Source organism: Carassius carassius, chromosome 9 (genome assembly GCF_963082965.1).
Source record: "Carassius carassius chromosome 9, fCarCar2.1, whole genome shotgun sequence".
Classification (NCBI taxonomy): Eukaryota; Metazoa; Chordata; class Actinopteri; order Cypriniformes; family Cyprinidae; genus Carassius; species Carassius carassius.
In genome coordinates this window covers 18,181,722-18,195,930 of record NC_081763.1, presented here as the reverse complement: position 1 = coordinate 18,195,930, position 14,209 = coordinate 18,181,722, and the positions used below count along the sequence as shown (strand labels likewise).

The 14,209-nt window shown below is 43.7% G+C and overlaps 1 protein-coding gene across 2 annotated transcripts in view; it reads left to right on the top strand.

The window, feature by feature from the left end:
* The window catches only part of LOC132149141 (serine/threonine-protein kinase SMG1-like), a 57,644-nt gene extending 43,441 nt beyond the window's left edge, over positions 1–14,203 (top strand). For both annotated transcript variants that reach the window (XM_059558110.1, XM_059558109.1), the window contains exons 40-62: positions 81–327; positions 663–892; positions 2,046–2,294; positions 2,395–2,533; positions 2,606–2,715; positions 2,792–3,010; positions 5,033–5,226; positions 5,335–5,507; positions 5,619–5,898; positions 6,187–6,459; positions 6,590–6,824; positions 6,908–7,134; positions 7,237–7,393; positions 7,823–8,012; positions 8,147–8,619; positions 8,729–8,866; positions 8,952–9,284; positions 9,420–9,647; positions 9,773–9,984; positions 10,383–10,483; positions 10,609–10,785; positions 12,704–12,810; positions 12,902–14,203. In XM_059558110.1, the coding sequence (XP_059414093.1) occupies positions 81–327; positions 663–892; positions 2,046–2,294; positions 2,395–2,533; positions 2,606–2,715; positions 2,792–3,010; positions 5,033–5,226; positions 5,335–5,507; positions 5,619–5,898; positions 6,187–6,459; positions 6,590–6,824; positions 6,908–7,134; positions 7,237–7,393; positions 7,823–8,012; positions 8,147–8,619; positions 8,729–8,866; positions 8,952–9,284; positions 9,420–9,647; positions 9,773–9,984; positions 10,383–10,483; positions 10,609–10,785; positions 12,704–12,810; positions 12,902–12,979 (4,770 nt within the window). In that variant the 3' untranslated portion in view covers positions 12,980–14,203. The remainder of the gene's footprint in view (positions 1–80; positions 328–662; positions 893–2,045; positions 2,295–2,394; positions 2,534–2,605; positions 2,716–2,791; positions 3,011–5,032; positions 5,227–5,334; positions 5,508–5,618; positions 5,899–6,186; positions 6,460–6,589; positions 6,825–6,907; positions 7,135–7,236; positions 7,394–7,822; positions 8,013–8,146; positions 8,620–8,728; positions 8,867–8,951; positions 9,285–9,419; positions 9,648–9,772; positions 9,985–10,382; positions 10,484–10,608; positions 10,786–12,703; positions 12,811–12,901) is intronic.
* Positions 14,204–14,209: the final 6 nt, after the last annotated feature.

Below are 14,209 nucleotides of genomic sequence, written 5' to 3'. Positions count from 1 at the left end.
ATGCATAAGTGTTCTGATCAAATGCTGTTATGCATTCTGTACATTTTACCTTTGTGTAATTCTACCTCGTCCTTTCACAGATCATGCTGAGCTTGCAGCAGAGGGCACAGAAACGGGCCAGTTACCTCCTGCGGCTAGATGAGATCAGCCCCCGCATGACTGCCATGACCAACACAGAGATGGCGCTGCCAGGAGAGCTGTCTGCTACAGATGCAGTCACCATCCAGAGTGTAGGCAACACTATCACCATTCTGCCAACTAAAACCAAACCTAAGAAGCTCTACTTCCTAGGCTCTGATGGCAGAAACTATCCATATCTATTCAAAGGTATGAGATTTAGAAGTGGCTAAAAGCATCGCACAAAAAAATGAATTTCCATCATTTACTCACTCTCTTGTCATTCCAAACCCATAACACTTTTGTTCATCTTTGAAACCCAAATAAAAAGATTATTACTTAAAGATTTCTGCCTCTCCTTTTATAGTCCATTCCAAGAAAACTAATAAAGACATTGTAATCCATATAAATTAAGCAGTTGAGTTTTATAAAGAGACACTATCACTTTATATGATGATGGTTTGGAAGATGAGAGGGTAATTAAATGACAGAATTTTCCCTTTAATACTTGTCATTTGCTCATATAAGCATTTTCTTTGTTTTAGGATTGGAGGACTTACATTTGGATGAGAGGATCATGCAGTTCTTGTCTATTGTCAACACCATGTTCACTAAAGTGAATCAACAGGAGAGTCCAAGGTTTCATGCCCGTCATTATTCTGTCACACCATTGGGCACCAGATCAGGCCTTATCCAGTGGGTGGATGGAGCCACTCCACTGTTTGGCCTGTACAAACGCTGGCAGCAGCGTGAGGCTGTGCTCCAAGCCCAGAAGGTGAGAGTGAATATACCGTAATTCCTCAAATAAAAGCTGGGGCCTTTATTTACCTGAACTGCAGAAGGTAACAAGCTTTTATTAGAGGCAGGCCTTTATTTCTAATTCCATCTGTTTGATAAGTAATTGTTTTATATAACCGTTTTTAAAAGCGATAGCGTTCCAGTGGACCGAGATCATAACATTACCACATAATCAGTTCAGAATCAATCACCAAAAGAATCAGTTCGGTTCAGACGCGCTCTGTGTCAGTCTGCTTCACGCGGAATCACGCATGCGCAGTATCATCAGCTCCTGCAAATGAGGATTAGAGCCAGTAGTTATGTTAGAATGCATCTCATTCTTGTTTCTGTGGCGGTGTGTCTGTCTCATCATGAGGCGCACGGTCCGGAGCGCTGTATGACTGATGCATCAGTTCAGTTCAACTTTACTCCAAATATATGAACTTACCTGTTTTCATTACTTTATATTTAATGTGTTCGTTTATGCCCAATATTAGTTTTAAACTGCTAGACTTTAAATGAAATCTACTATAGATTTTCACTGTTGACTGATTTTGCAGAACATTTAGACTGATAACTTCCGTGCGCAGATGCGGCAGATTTGTCACAGGATGCACGATATGACAGTTGTGTCTGACTATATATGAACTAGCTGTTTAAAATACAGTATTTTTATATTTAATGTTAGTTTATCAGTATGTTTTAAAGTATATTTTTTCGATTACTGGTGATTCCATAGGCTCTCTCTTGCGCACCTGCGTGACATTCAGCCAAGTATGGTGACCCATACTCCGAATTCATGCTCTGCATTTAACCCATCCAGAGTGCACACACAGAGCAGTGAACACACACACCCGGAGCAGTGGGCAGCCATTTATGCTGCGGCGAGCGGGGATAGTTATGCTATGACAAGAACAAAGAGTCTCTCTCTTGCGCCACCCATGCACGATAATATCGTGTATCATTGATCTCATGGGCTGACGATTAGAAAAATGACGATATCGCCCAACACTACAGCCCTATTGACTGGTTTCACGTTCAGTGAAGAAAAACTCATTTATGTTAATGCACTTGATTATTTATTGTGAACATTTATGTTAAATGTTAAGACATACATAAAGACTAAATGTTGTACCTTTTCTTAAATTTAGGCACAGGAGTCCTTCCAGCAACCTCAGAATCTTCCCATGGTTCCACGTCCCAGTGAGCTCTACTACAGTAAGATCAGTCCTGCCTTAAAGGCTGTCGGGCTCAGTTTGGATGTGTCACGCCGTGACTGGCCGTTGAGTGTCATGAGAGACGTTCTCCGAGAGCTAATGGAGGCTACTCCCCCTAACCTCTTGGCAAAGGAGCTCTGGTGCTCCTGTACCTCCCCCAGTGAGTGGTGGAGTGTGACTCAGGTCAGAGGAACCACTGTTCACCATATCCTAACCATGTTCAGCAGTGTGCTAGGCTAAACGCATTCCACTATAATTTACCAATCTTGGGTGTCTCATTTAGTCTTATGCCAGATCCACTGCTGTGATGTCAATGGTGGGATACATAATTGGATTGGGGGATCGTCACCTTGACAACGTGCTGATTGATATGACTACAGGGGAGGTGGTACACATTGACTACAACGTCTGTTTTGAGAAGGGTGAGTGCTTATACACTTGATAATGAGGTCGAACATCCACATAGACATTTAAATTCTTCATTGTCCTTAAAGGAAAAAGCTTGAGAGTACCAGAGAAGGTTCCTTTCCGTATGACACACAACATTGAGACCGCTTTGGGGGTCACAGGGGTGGAGGGCATCTTTAGACTGTCCTGTGAACAGGTGAGAATGGGAACGATGCATTTAATGTTTCGCTTAGATCGTGTGTACACATTTGAATGGTGCCCTTTCCTTTCAGGTGATCCAGATAATGCGACGTGGAAGAGAGACCCTCTTGACTCTTTTGGAGGCGTTTGTGTATGACCCCCTGGTGGACTGGACAGCAGGTGGCGAGGTGGGCTTTGCAGGGGCAGTGTACGGAGGAGGTGGTCAGCAAGCAGAGAACAAGCAAAGCAAGAGAGAGATGGAGCGAGACATCACACGTAGCCTCTTCTCCTCCCGTGTGGCTGAGATTAAGGTGAGAATTCTGTACAGAAATGCACATTGGCAACTGAAATGTGAGGGGTCTGCATTTTTTTTTTTTTTATGCTGATTTCAGCACATGAATTTGCTGTAATAATGAATTTCCTGAAAACTCCCACTGCATGACGTTGGTGGAGTAAATTGTAGTCCCTCCTCGAACTGTTGCCCCTGGTTGAGCCATGTCCAACTTTATCCACAAATATGCTGTATACTCACATGGAGTGATTGTAGCGAATCTCAACTTCTATGGTACTTGTATTGTCGCAAAATGTAAACCGTATTATTGCCCAGCGCTAATGTGCTAAATGCCATTATAAGGCATGAACATGTTAAGATATAATACAGTCGTGGCCAAAAGTTTTGAGAATTACATAAATATTAGTTTTCAAAAGGTTTGCTGCTAAACTGCTTTTAGATCTTTGTTTCAGTGGTTTCTGTGATGTACTGAAATATAATTACAAGCACTTCATACGTTTCAAAGGCTTTATCGACAATTACATGACATTTATGCAAAGAGTCAGTATTTGCAGTGTTGGCCCTTCTTTTTCAGGACCTCTGCAATTCGACTGGGCATGCTCTCAATCAACTTCTGGGCCAAATCCTGACTGATAGCAACCCATTCTTTCATAATCACTTCTTGGAGTTTGTCAGAATTAGTGGGTTTTTGTTTGTCCACCCGCCTCTTGAGGATTGACTACAAGTTCTCAATGGGATTAAGATCTGGGGAGTTTCCAGGCCATGGACCCAAAATTTCAACATTCTGGTCCCCGAGCCACTTAGTTATCACTTTTGCCTTATGGCACGGTGCTCCATCGTGCTGGAAAATGCATTGTTCTTCACCAAACTGTTGTTGGATTGTTGGAAGAAGTTGCTGTTGGAGGGTGTTTTGGTACCATTCTTTATTCATGGCTGTGTTTTTGGGCAGAATTGTGAGTGAGCCCACTCCCTTGGATGAGAAGCAACCCCACACATGAATGGTGTCAGGATGCTTTACTGTTGGCATGACACAGGACTGATGGTAGCGCTCACCTTTTCTTCTCCGGACAAGCCTTTTTCCAGATGCCCCAAACAATCGGAAAGGGGCTTCATCTGAGAATATGACTTTGCCCCAGTCCTCAGCAGTCCATTCACTATACTTTCTGCAGAAGATCAATCTGTCCCTGATGTTTTTTTTTTGGAGAGAAGTGGCTTCTTTGCTGCCCTTCTTGACACTAGGCCATCTTCCAAAAGTCTTGGCCTCACTGTGCGTGCAGATGCGCTCACACCTGCCTGCTGCCATTCCTGAGCAAGCTCTGCACTGGTGGCACTCTGATCCCGCAGCTGAATCCTCTTTAGGAGACGATCCTGGCGCTTGCTGGACTTTCTTGGACGCCCTGAAGCCTTCTTTACAAGAATTGAACCTCTTTCCTTGAAGTTCTTGATGATCCTATAAATTGTTGATTTAGGTGCAATCTTAGTAGCCACAATATCCTTGCCTGTGAAGCCATTTTTATGCAACGCAATGATGGCTGCACGCGTTTATTTGCAGGTCACCATGGTTAACAATGGAAGAACAATGATTTCAAGCATCCCCCTCCTTTTAACATGTCAAGTCTGCCATTCTAACCCAATCAGCCTGACATAATGATCTCCAGCCTTGTGCTCGTCAACATTCTCACCTGAGTTAACAAGACGATTACTGAAATGATCTCAGCAGGTCCTTTAATGACAGCAATGAAATGCAGTGGAAAGGTTTTTTTGGGATTAAGTAAATTTTCATGGCAAAGAAGGACTATGCAATTCATCTGATCACTCTTCATAACATTCTGGAGTATATGCAAATTGCTATTATAAAAACTTAAGCAGCAACTTTTCCAATTTCCAATATTTATGTAATTCTCAAAACTTTTGGCCACGACTGTACACATTAACATTGATTTGTCTGTAAAGCTTTTTTTAAAACTATGTACTGTGAAAGGCGCTACACAAATAAATTTGACCTTACTTGCTTTGCTGAACAAATGTTCTTGTTTCTTAGGTGAACTGGTTCAAGAACCGTGATGAGATGACTGGTGTGCTGCCGCAGGTGGAGGAGGCGGTGGATGAGTACCTAAACCTGCAGGAGCGACTCTCACAGGTGGAGAAAGTGCAGGGCAAGCTGCTGGAGGAGATGGAGTACCTGGAGGGAGCCGACACCAGGGCAGATCATCCCATCCACTCCCTGGAGCACAGGTCAGCAGATGTTCAGCTGGTCACGATTATTGCTTGATGATTAATCATTAGTGTAGTTTGGATGGGACAGCTTATAAACTCTCACTGTCATTCATTCTTCCATTGCAGATACTCTGAGCACACTCAGTTGCAGTCCAGGCAGAGGACTGTACAGGATGCCATTCAGGGGAAGTTGTCAGATCTGGATCAGTGCATCTCTCAGTATCAAGCTGCCTTTTCCAGTCTAGAGGCCACCCAGCTTGCCAGCCTTCTCCAGGAGATCAGCATCCCTATTGATTTAGGTGCAGATTATTATTATTATTATTATTATTATTACAGAATATTAACTGAAGTTTGGTGATAAGCAAATGGAGAAACTTCAAATTTCTTCCTTTGGTCCTTGTAACCTGCAGGTCCACCCAGCTATGTGCCAGCAACCTCTTTCTTGCAGAATGCAGGCCAGGCACATCTTATTAGTCAGTGTGAGGCGCTGGAGGCGGAGGTGAGCGCTCTGTTACAGCAGCGGCGCTCTCAGCTGCGTGGCTGTCTTGAGCACCTGCACAGCTATGCCACCGTGGCCTTGCTGTATTCCCGTGCGGTGCTGCTCAGGCACAGAGTTCACACGTGGAAACAGTGGATGGAGGAGCTGGTTTGTGACATGACCGTCGATCATTGCCAGACTGTCTATCACCAGTAAGTGCAACTACTGTTTGTGTCTCGAGTTCACTATCAGTCAAAGACTTGGTCGAAACTTTTTGGCTGCTTTTTTTTTCTTTTTCCAAAAACAGATGCAACTTCAAATAATAAAAAAACGTAACATTTTTTTATTAATCTACCATTAAAGAGTTTGGTCTCTGTAAGATGTTTTTGAAAAAGTCTCATGCTCATTGTAATGTTTTTTTTAATTTGTAACAACAGAGGTTTCCTTGACTTTTCCCTGTCCTTTAATCGGATATCATAAAAATCCTCTTTTCTTGTCAGGTATGAAATGCAGTTTGCACCCCAGCCCCCTCCTGCCACATGTCAGTTCCTGTCTAGCATCGAGATGGCGCTGCAGCACCACGCAGCAGAAACCAACACTCGGCTGATGCGGCAGGTAGAGCGTCTGAAGGCAGAGGGTGCCGGTGTGCCTGTTTGTGAGGAGCAGCTGCAGGAGATCGATCGCTGTATCAAAGTTTTCCTGCACGAGGATGCAGAGCTCGGGTCCTTCAGTCTAGCCGGCATCATCGTCTCTGCCCTCTGTGCTCTCACCAGGTCTGAATCTTTGGCTTAAAAAAAAAACTCATTTGTTGCCAATATAGTTTTCATTTCCTCCATAACCAAACCCCATTTTTTTCCAACGATCTTAAAGGATTAAAGAATTCAGTGTTACGGTGCTTTGCAGGCGTAACCTGGTGATGGAGGGAGCTGCAGCCAGTGCCGGAGAGCAGCTAGTGGAGCTGACGTCTCGTGATGGTGCCTGGTTCCTAGAAGAGCTCTGCAGCATGAGTGGAAACATCACATGCCTTGTGCAACTTTTGCAGCAGTGCCAACTTCTGTCACATGACCTTGATATCCTCAGTCTTGCAGAGACTTCACAAGTTGTCTACCTGTCCAATGGCGTCTACACCTGCCTTCAGGTAATGTTGTTAGTGTTTAATAGTATTCGGTGTTTTTTTAGTGATGTTTTTCCACTCAAACCTTTTTTTATATATATTTGAAGGAGCTCAACACAAATTTCCGTCAGATCATCTTCCCAGAGGCTCTGCGCTGCATGCTGAAGGGAGAAAATACATTAGAGACTATGCTAGCGGAGCTCGACACACTTATCGATCAGTGCGCAGATGGGGTTTCACTGCAGGGACTGGGGGAGGTTCTTCACGCTCACCTTCGTAACACTGCCATGGGCTTAGAGGAGGATCCAGATGACCACTATCTGGATATCACCAGGTAACATGGACAATAGAAATATTTACTGAGCAGTGCGTGATAAAGCTGTGTTATTGTTTTTTGGATGGACTTGAACTTTGTGTCTTGGTTTTGTTGTGTCAGGGTTTTACGGGACCAGTACTCAGAACTGATCCAGCCACGCAGCATGGAGAGCTCCGTGCAGGAAACGCCCAAGATGAGTGCCGGTCAGATGTTGTTGGTAGCTTTTGATGGCATGTTTGCACAGCTGGAGACTGCCTTTGGACTTCTGATTGACAGGGTAAAACATACTGATTTGTTAAATATATGGTAGTTTGTAATTCCTGTTTGGGTAGAGGTGTAATATTGTCTAATATTTGACCATCTGAGACTGATGTACAGTTGATGTTCTGTAAACCTAAACAATGTTTCAAAGAATAAGTGATGTGTAGGGACTAATCCATATGGATTAGTGCATTTGATAATAACATCAAAAAACATAGAAAATCAATCAATGAAATGTATTACTGTTACGGTCTATTCATATTGAGTGGATTATATGAAAACAATAGATTGTGACCACAAAAACTGAAGTGGAGAGATTAAAAAAAGAGAAAAAAGAGCATATGACTAGGGGATAGTGAGGTTGGTTTTGTTTTGTTCCAGTTTTTGTCCCTAGCTGAGATTGACTAATATTAGAGTGGTAACTTAATTCTGTTCTCCCGCCTAGCTGAACTCTATGGATGTGCCTGCTGCGTGGAGAAAGGTGGATGTGATTCGGGAGTCCAGAGCTACACAGGTCCATTTCTTTGATAATGTGCAGACCAGGCAGGTCTTGGATGAGATTTTCTTCCTGAAGAGACTCCAGACCATCCGAGACTTCTTCCATTTGTGCGGATCATTTGCACAGACGCTATCTGGTAAACATCTAATAGATAATTTCTCAGTATTAGGAATGACACATGAATAAAGAAAGGAGTATGGAGTATTAGTTGTAGTATGTCATTGTGCAGAACCTGGCTTTTTATCAGACATCCTTCTCATTTCTTAATAGGAACATGTTCTACACCCACTGATGAGCCTCCACCCTCTAATGGCCCAGTACCCATAGTGAAACCCATGTACCGAGCCTCCACTGTAGTGAGCGAGGACCAGATGATGCGGCCCATCAAAGCCTTCACGGCAGACTTTGTGAGGCAGATGCTAATGGGGCTTCCCACCCAGGCTCTGGGCCTAGCCATCTGCAGCGCTCTTAGTGCCATTGGCATGGATCTCATAGCCCAGGTGGAGGCCAAGGACTTTGGTGCTGAGGGGAAAGTTTCTCTGGATGACCTGTGCAAGAAAGCAGTAGAGCAAGGAGTGCAGGCAGGACGGATATCCCAGCTGCTGCTCAATAGGGCCACAGTGCTGGCCAGCTCCTATGACACAGCTTGGAAAAAACTGGACCTGGTACGACGTCTAGAAGTCAGCATTGAAGCTTGTAAGGTCAGCCTGCAGAGGACTCAGCTTCACATCGCCATGTTCCAGGTAAGAACTGGTACTCCAGATTGCATAGATTCCAGTTGGAATGACTGAAATTCACCCGTGAAATTTTACAAAGTAAATATGACCTTTACTTTCTGATCTCCATTATTAGTGGCAGCATGAGGACATTCTTGGTGCAAGGACGCAGCCCATGACCGTCAGTCCCCCGCCTCGTTCCATCATCCTCAGCAACATGAAGAAGAAGCTCTACAAACTCAGTCAGGATGAGGCTTCTATTGGCAGCGTTCAGGTTAAAGCCATTGCACGTTTTTGAGAACATATCAAAGTGAAATAGAAACCTTATAATCTAAACCTTGTTGGGTTTTGTGTTGCAGGAGAAGTTGGCAGGTCTAGAGGGCAGCATTGAGCAGAGGCTGAAGTGGGCCGGTGGTGCAAACCCTGCACTCGCCCCAGTGCTGCAGGACTTTGAGTCCACTATAGCAGAACGCCGTGCCATGGTTATGAAGGAGAGTCAGCGTGCCAACCAGGTTACTTTTCTCTGCAGCACCATTCTCAACTTTGAAGGTCTGCGTACCCGCACTCCAGAAGCCTTGAACATGGATGCCGCACTTTTTGAACTTGTGAAACGGTGCCAGGCCACCTGCTCCTATGCTGCCCAGTTCAGCACCTCCGTTTCCTCTCTGGAACTGCAGCTGCTGCATAGACTGGTGAGTCTTTATTTTATTTATTTTTATCTATATACACAGTCATTCAGCATTTCACCATAAGTCACTTCCTCTCTCTCAGGAAGTTGTGTTGTTGTGTTCTGTTTTAAATTGAAAAGCATTGGATTGTCTTTGCAGAGTCCTGCCATGGATCTGTCCATTGGTGGGCCTGAGTGGCTTGTGTACGCACAGAATCACTTCACCCAGGAGATGTCCAGTCAGAGAGCCATACAGGAGGAAAGAGAGCAGCAGCTGGAGAGAGTGACCGAAACCCTTCAGCTGCTGGTCGACTCCATTAAAGGCATCCTGTCCAATCACAACCGCCAACTTGCTGATGTTAAGCACCTCCTGCGTTCCATGGCAAAGGTATTTAATACTCTGATGCAAAATGGCTGATATGTTTAGTTTATTGGCCACTTCTAAGTGCGGACTAAAAGTGGTTATCTTTCTTTTGTGTACACACTCATGTCAATTGCTTTTCAATTTGACAGGATGAGGAAAATGCCCTTGCAGAGGGAGAGGAAGTTACTTATGAGGGCAGCGTGCGTCAGTTCCTGTCAGAATACAAGGCATGGCAGGATAATGTGCAGATAGTGCTTTTCACAGTAGTGCAAGCTACAGGTCAACCACGCAGCCAGGAGCAGGTTGAGCTGCTGCAGGAGATCCCTGCCACCCTGAAGGAGCTAAAGGTTCAGAGCCAGAGGTGAGCTTTTGTGCTGGTTTAATAACACACATTGCCGCCCAATACACACATTGGGCGGCTGTGGCTCAGTGGTTCATGTAGGTTGTCTACAAGCCAGAAGGTTGGTGGTTCAATCCCTGGCTCCACCTGACCAAGTGTCGAGCTGTCCTTGAGCAAGACACCTAACCCCAGCTGCTCCCGACGAGCTGGATGGCGCCTTGAATGGCTGACACCGCAGTCGGTGTATGAATGAGTGAGTGAATGTGAGGCAAGTTGTAAAGCGCTTTGGATGGCCATGGGGTCTGTTGAAAGCGCTATATAAATGCAGTCCATTTACCATATACCATTGTATGTCTTCAAGTTTTTTTTTTTTTTTTTTTTGGTTGAAGATTATTTTATTTTTTATTTTTTTGTCCTAGCATCTACAATGACCTGGTGAGCTTTGCCTCTCCTCTTGTCACTGAGAGAGGACGTGACTGTGCAAGTCCTACTTCCACAGTCCAGACCAGCTTTGCTGCTGGTAAGTTTAAGAACTTGCTTTTGGTTCTTTTTTTTATTCTGTAGGTGATTTGCTGAGTTTGATCTCTCTCTCTTTCTCTCTCTCTCTCTCTCTCTCTCTCTCTCTATCTCACAAACACACTATAGCAGTTCGCTGCACTGGAGTGAAGACCCAACCTGACAGCATGTCTCAGAATGCCCGCAAAGCTCTTCCTCGGAACTTTGGGACCCCGGTGGACACTCCCCCCAGCACTCTGATGGTCAACAGTAAAGGACTGGCCCCAAGCCCCAAAAGAGCCGTGCGGGATCCCAAAACTGGGAGAGGTCAGTTGTGGTGCAGATGCCCCTCTCATAAATCAGTCGATTTTAAAATGTAGGAATTTTACACATGCATGTTTGATATGTTTTAACAGTTGAGTGTGAAAAGGCACTTCATCAAGTTAACACTACTCGTGCGTTCAGCAAGATTTAACTTGTTTTAACATTATTAATAGTTAATCATTATTAAAATGTTACATACACTACCATTCAAAAGTTTGAGATTGGTAATTTGGTTTTAAAAAAAAAATACAAAAAAAGCTCACCAAGGCTGAATTTATTTTTTTAATTTAAAGTAAAAACGTATTAGAATTTTACATTTAAATCATTACTTGTGCCAAGGATAAATTTTCAGCAGCCGTTGGACTCAACACTAAGGATTTTTTTTTTTTCAAATTTTTACTTGCCCTGAAAATATTTTCATGGCCCCACCACAAACAAATATATAGTTGCTGTTATCATTGTTTTGACCCATGTTATATTTTATAAATAAGCTTATATGACACACATTTAGGGAAGACATTAGGGAAGTCGTGGCCTAATGGTTAGAGAGTCGGACTCCCAATCGAAAGGTTGTGAGTTCGAGTCCCGGGCCGGCAGGAATTGTGGGTGGGGGGAGTGCATGTACAGTTCTCTCTCCACCTTCAATACCACGACTTAGGTGCCCTTGAGCAAGGCATCGAACCCCCAACTGCTCCCCGGGCGCCGCAGCATAAATGGCTGCCCACTGCTCCGGGTGTGTGCTCACAGTGTGTGTGTGTGTGTTCACTGCTCTGTGTGTGTGCATTTCGGATGGGTTAAATGCAGAGCACAAATTCTGAGTATGGGTCACCATACTTGGCTGAATGTCACTTCACTTTTCACTTTTTCACTTTCACATTTAAGATACCAATTAGATTTTATAGTATAGTTAGATTACGGATATTTCACGTCATGTTAGAATGCATATTCGAATATCGAATAAAAAGTGACAGTCCTAGTGTCTATGGTATAATGTCCATGTCCAGAAAGGTAAGAAAAACATCTTTAAAGTAGTCCATGTGACATCAGAGGGTCAGTTAGAATTTTTTGATGCATCCAAAATACATTTTGGTCCAAAAATAGCAAAAACTACGACTTTATTTAGCATTGTCTTCTCTTCCGGGTCTGTTGTGAGTGCGAGTGATATCCGGTTTGCGAACGAATCACTTGATGATGTAACCGGATCTTGAACCATTTCACCAAATCGAACTGAATCGTTTGAAACGGTTCGTGTCTCCAATAAGCATTAGTACACAAATGACTTAAGCTGTTAACTGTTTTAATGTTGATGACACTCCCTCTGAGTTAAAACAAACCAAAATCCCGGAGTAATTTAATTTACTCAAACAGTACACTGACTGAACTGCTGTGAAGAGAGAATTTGTGGATTAATGCTTATTGGAGACGTGAACCATTTCAAACGTTTCAATTCGATTTGGTGAAATGGTTCAAGAAGAATGATTCGTTCGCGAACCGGATATCACTAAACTGCAGTGCTGTGAACGCGCTCACAACAGACACGGAAGAGAAGACAATGCTGAATAAAGTCGTAGTTTTTGCTATTTTTGGACCAAAATGTATTTTTGATGCTTCAAAAAATTCTAACTGACCCTCTGATGTCACATGGACTACTTTGATATTTTTATATCCTTTCTGGACATGGACCGTATACCGTACATACGTTTTCAATTGAGGGACAAAAAGTCTAAATCTAAAATATCTTAAACTGTGTTCCGAAGATAAACTGAGGTCTTGCGGGTTTAGAACGACATGAGGGTGAGTCATTAATGACATAATTTTCATTTTTGTGTGAACTAACCCTTTAAGATTTCTTTATAGAAATAGAAAGACTTTAACTATTTGAAGCTTTGCTAAAGTCACTGAACAGCAGTTTTTCCTTCAGCCGTGCAAGAGAGGAATTCCTACGCTGTGAGCGTGTGGAAGAGGGTGAAGGCCAAACTAGAAGGGAGAGATCTGGACCCTAACAGGAGAATGAGTGTCACTGAGCAGGTTAGCATTCCTCCTTTACCAAATACAGCCTTGCTGTTACTGTTGTGTGCATTTCTTAATACCGTGTATTTGTCATCTTGTTCTCTTTAAGGTGGATTATGTCATCAAAGAGGCGACAAACTTGGACAACCTTGCACAGTTGTACGAGGGATGGACAGCATGGGTGTGAACGGGATCCTTGTAGATCACTTTGGTCCAGCGAGGGTAGAAATCCAGCAAAATCCACTGGGTCTGGGGCAATGGAGCCACAGAGCACCATGCAGGAAAGGGTTGAGGGTGTAGAGAGCCTCCCTTGGGCCCACACCAGATCCCCGTAGCACAGCTACACCAGGCGGTCCAGCTAACAAAATGAAATGGGTCTGCATCTGTCTCCCTGAGATGTGTGGGAAGCTCACCAAGATGGGGAGGCAGGGGGGGGGGGGGGGGCAAGGCACATGCTGCTTGAACAAACCCCCCCAACCAACCCCTGTATCAACAACAAATAAACTTCTGTCAACTATCAAAACTAGTAGGATTTGCCACAGGGAAAATTTGCAGGAGACAGTTTATCCACTCTTAGAGCAAAGGTCTGCGGTAATTAGCGAGTTTCTAGATTGCATTTGTGCGAGAGTGGAGGGGAAGGGTGATCTGGTCTTGGAGGGGTCCTCTGGCCTCTGTTTTTGAATGGCTTGGGGTCGGGCATGACTTGCGGCTGAGTTGTCTCCTGCTGGAGCGGGTGTGGAGGGCTGAAGGCTAAAAGGACTCCATTTGAAGCCAGAAGGCCTTTGGCATACCTTAGAGTTTGTTCTTAAGCACAAAAAAGACCTTTCCCCCTCAAGTATATATAGAAAACGCTGGAAAAAAAACTTTTTACATCTTCACCATTGAACTGCACAGATTTCACAACTAAAAGGCAAATCGCAAAGTGGCTTTGGGAACATTCAGTGTCGCGTGTTTCTGAATGTTTGGCACAATGAATGATGTGCTTGGAGTTGGTAAGTGCTCAGCCTGAGGTCTCTTTGATTTGATCGTTGAGTATGACCCAGGCTCAATATGGTCTGTTTCTAAATCCTTTTTTTTTATTTCATGGTATGCATCTCGGATCTTGTTTGTGTATTGTAGATTCTTTCTCCCATTCCTTCTTTGCTATGGATTTAGTCTAGATTGCTCTTTTTTTTTTTTTTTGACTTGCCTGTGGAAGTGTATCATCGCTGATACGTGTCCCCATTAAAGCTTGCGTTTTACTGATCTTGACCTAGTTTTACATTTTTAGTGGGAGAAATAAGTAGAGGAATAGTGATGTGGTGATGGTTACAATATTGTTGTCTCTTAATGGTTTTACTCCACTTTGTTGGTCTAATAAAACTCTAATTAAACCTCTGTGGTCTTCATTAAAGTGTTTGCTCTATTTGTTCATGTC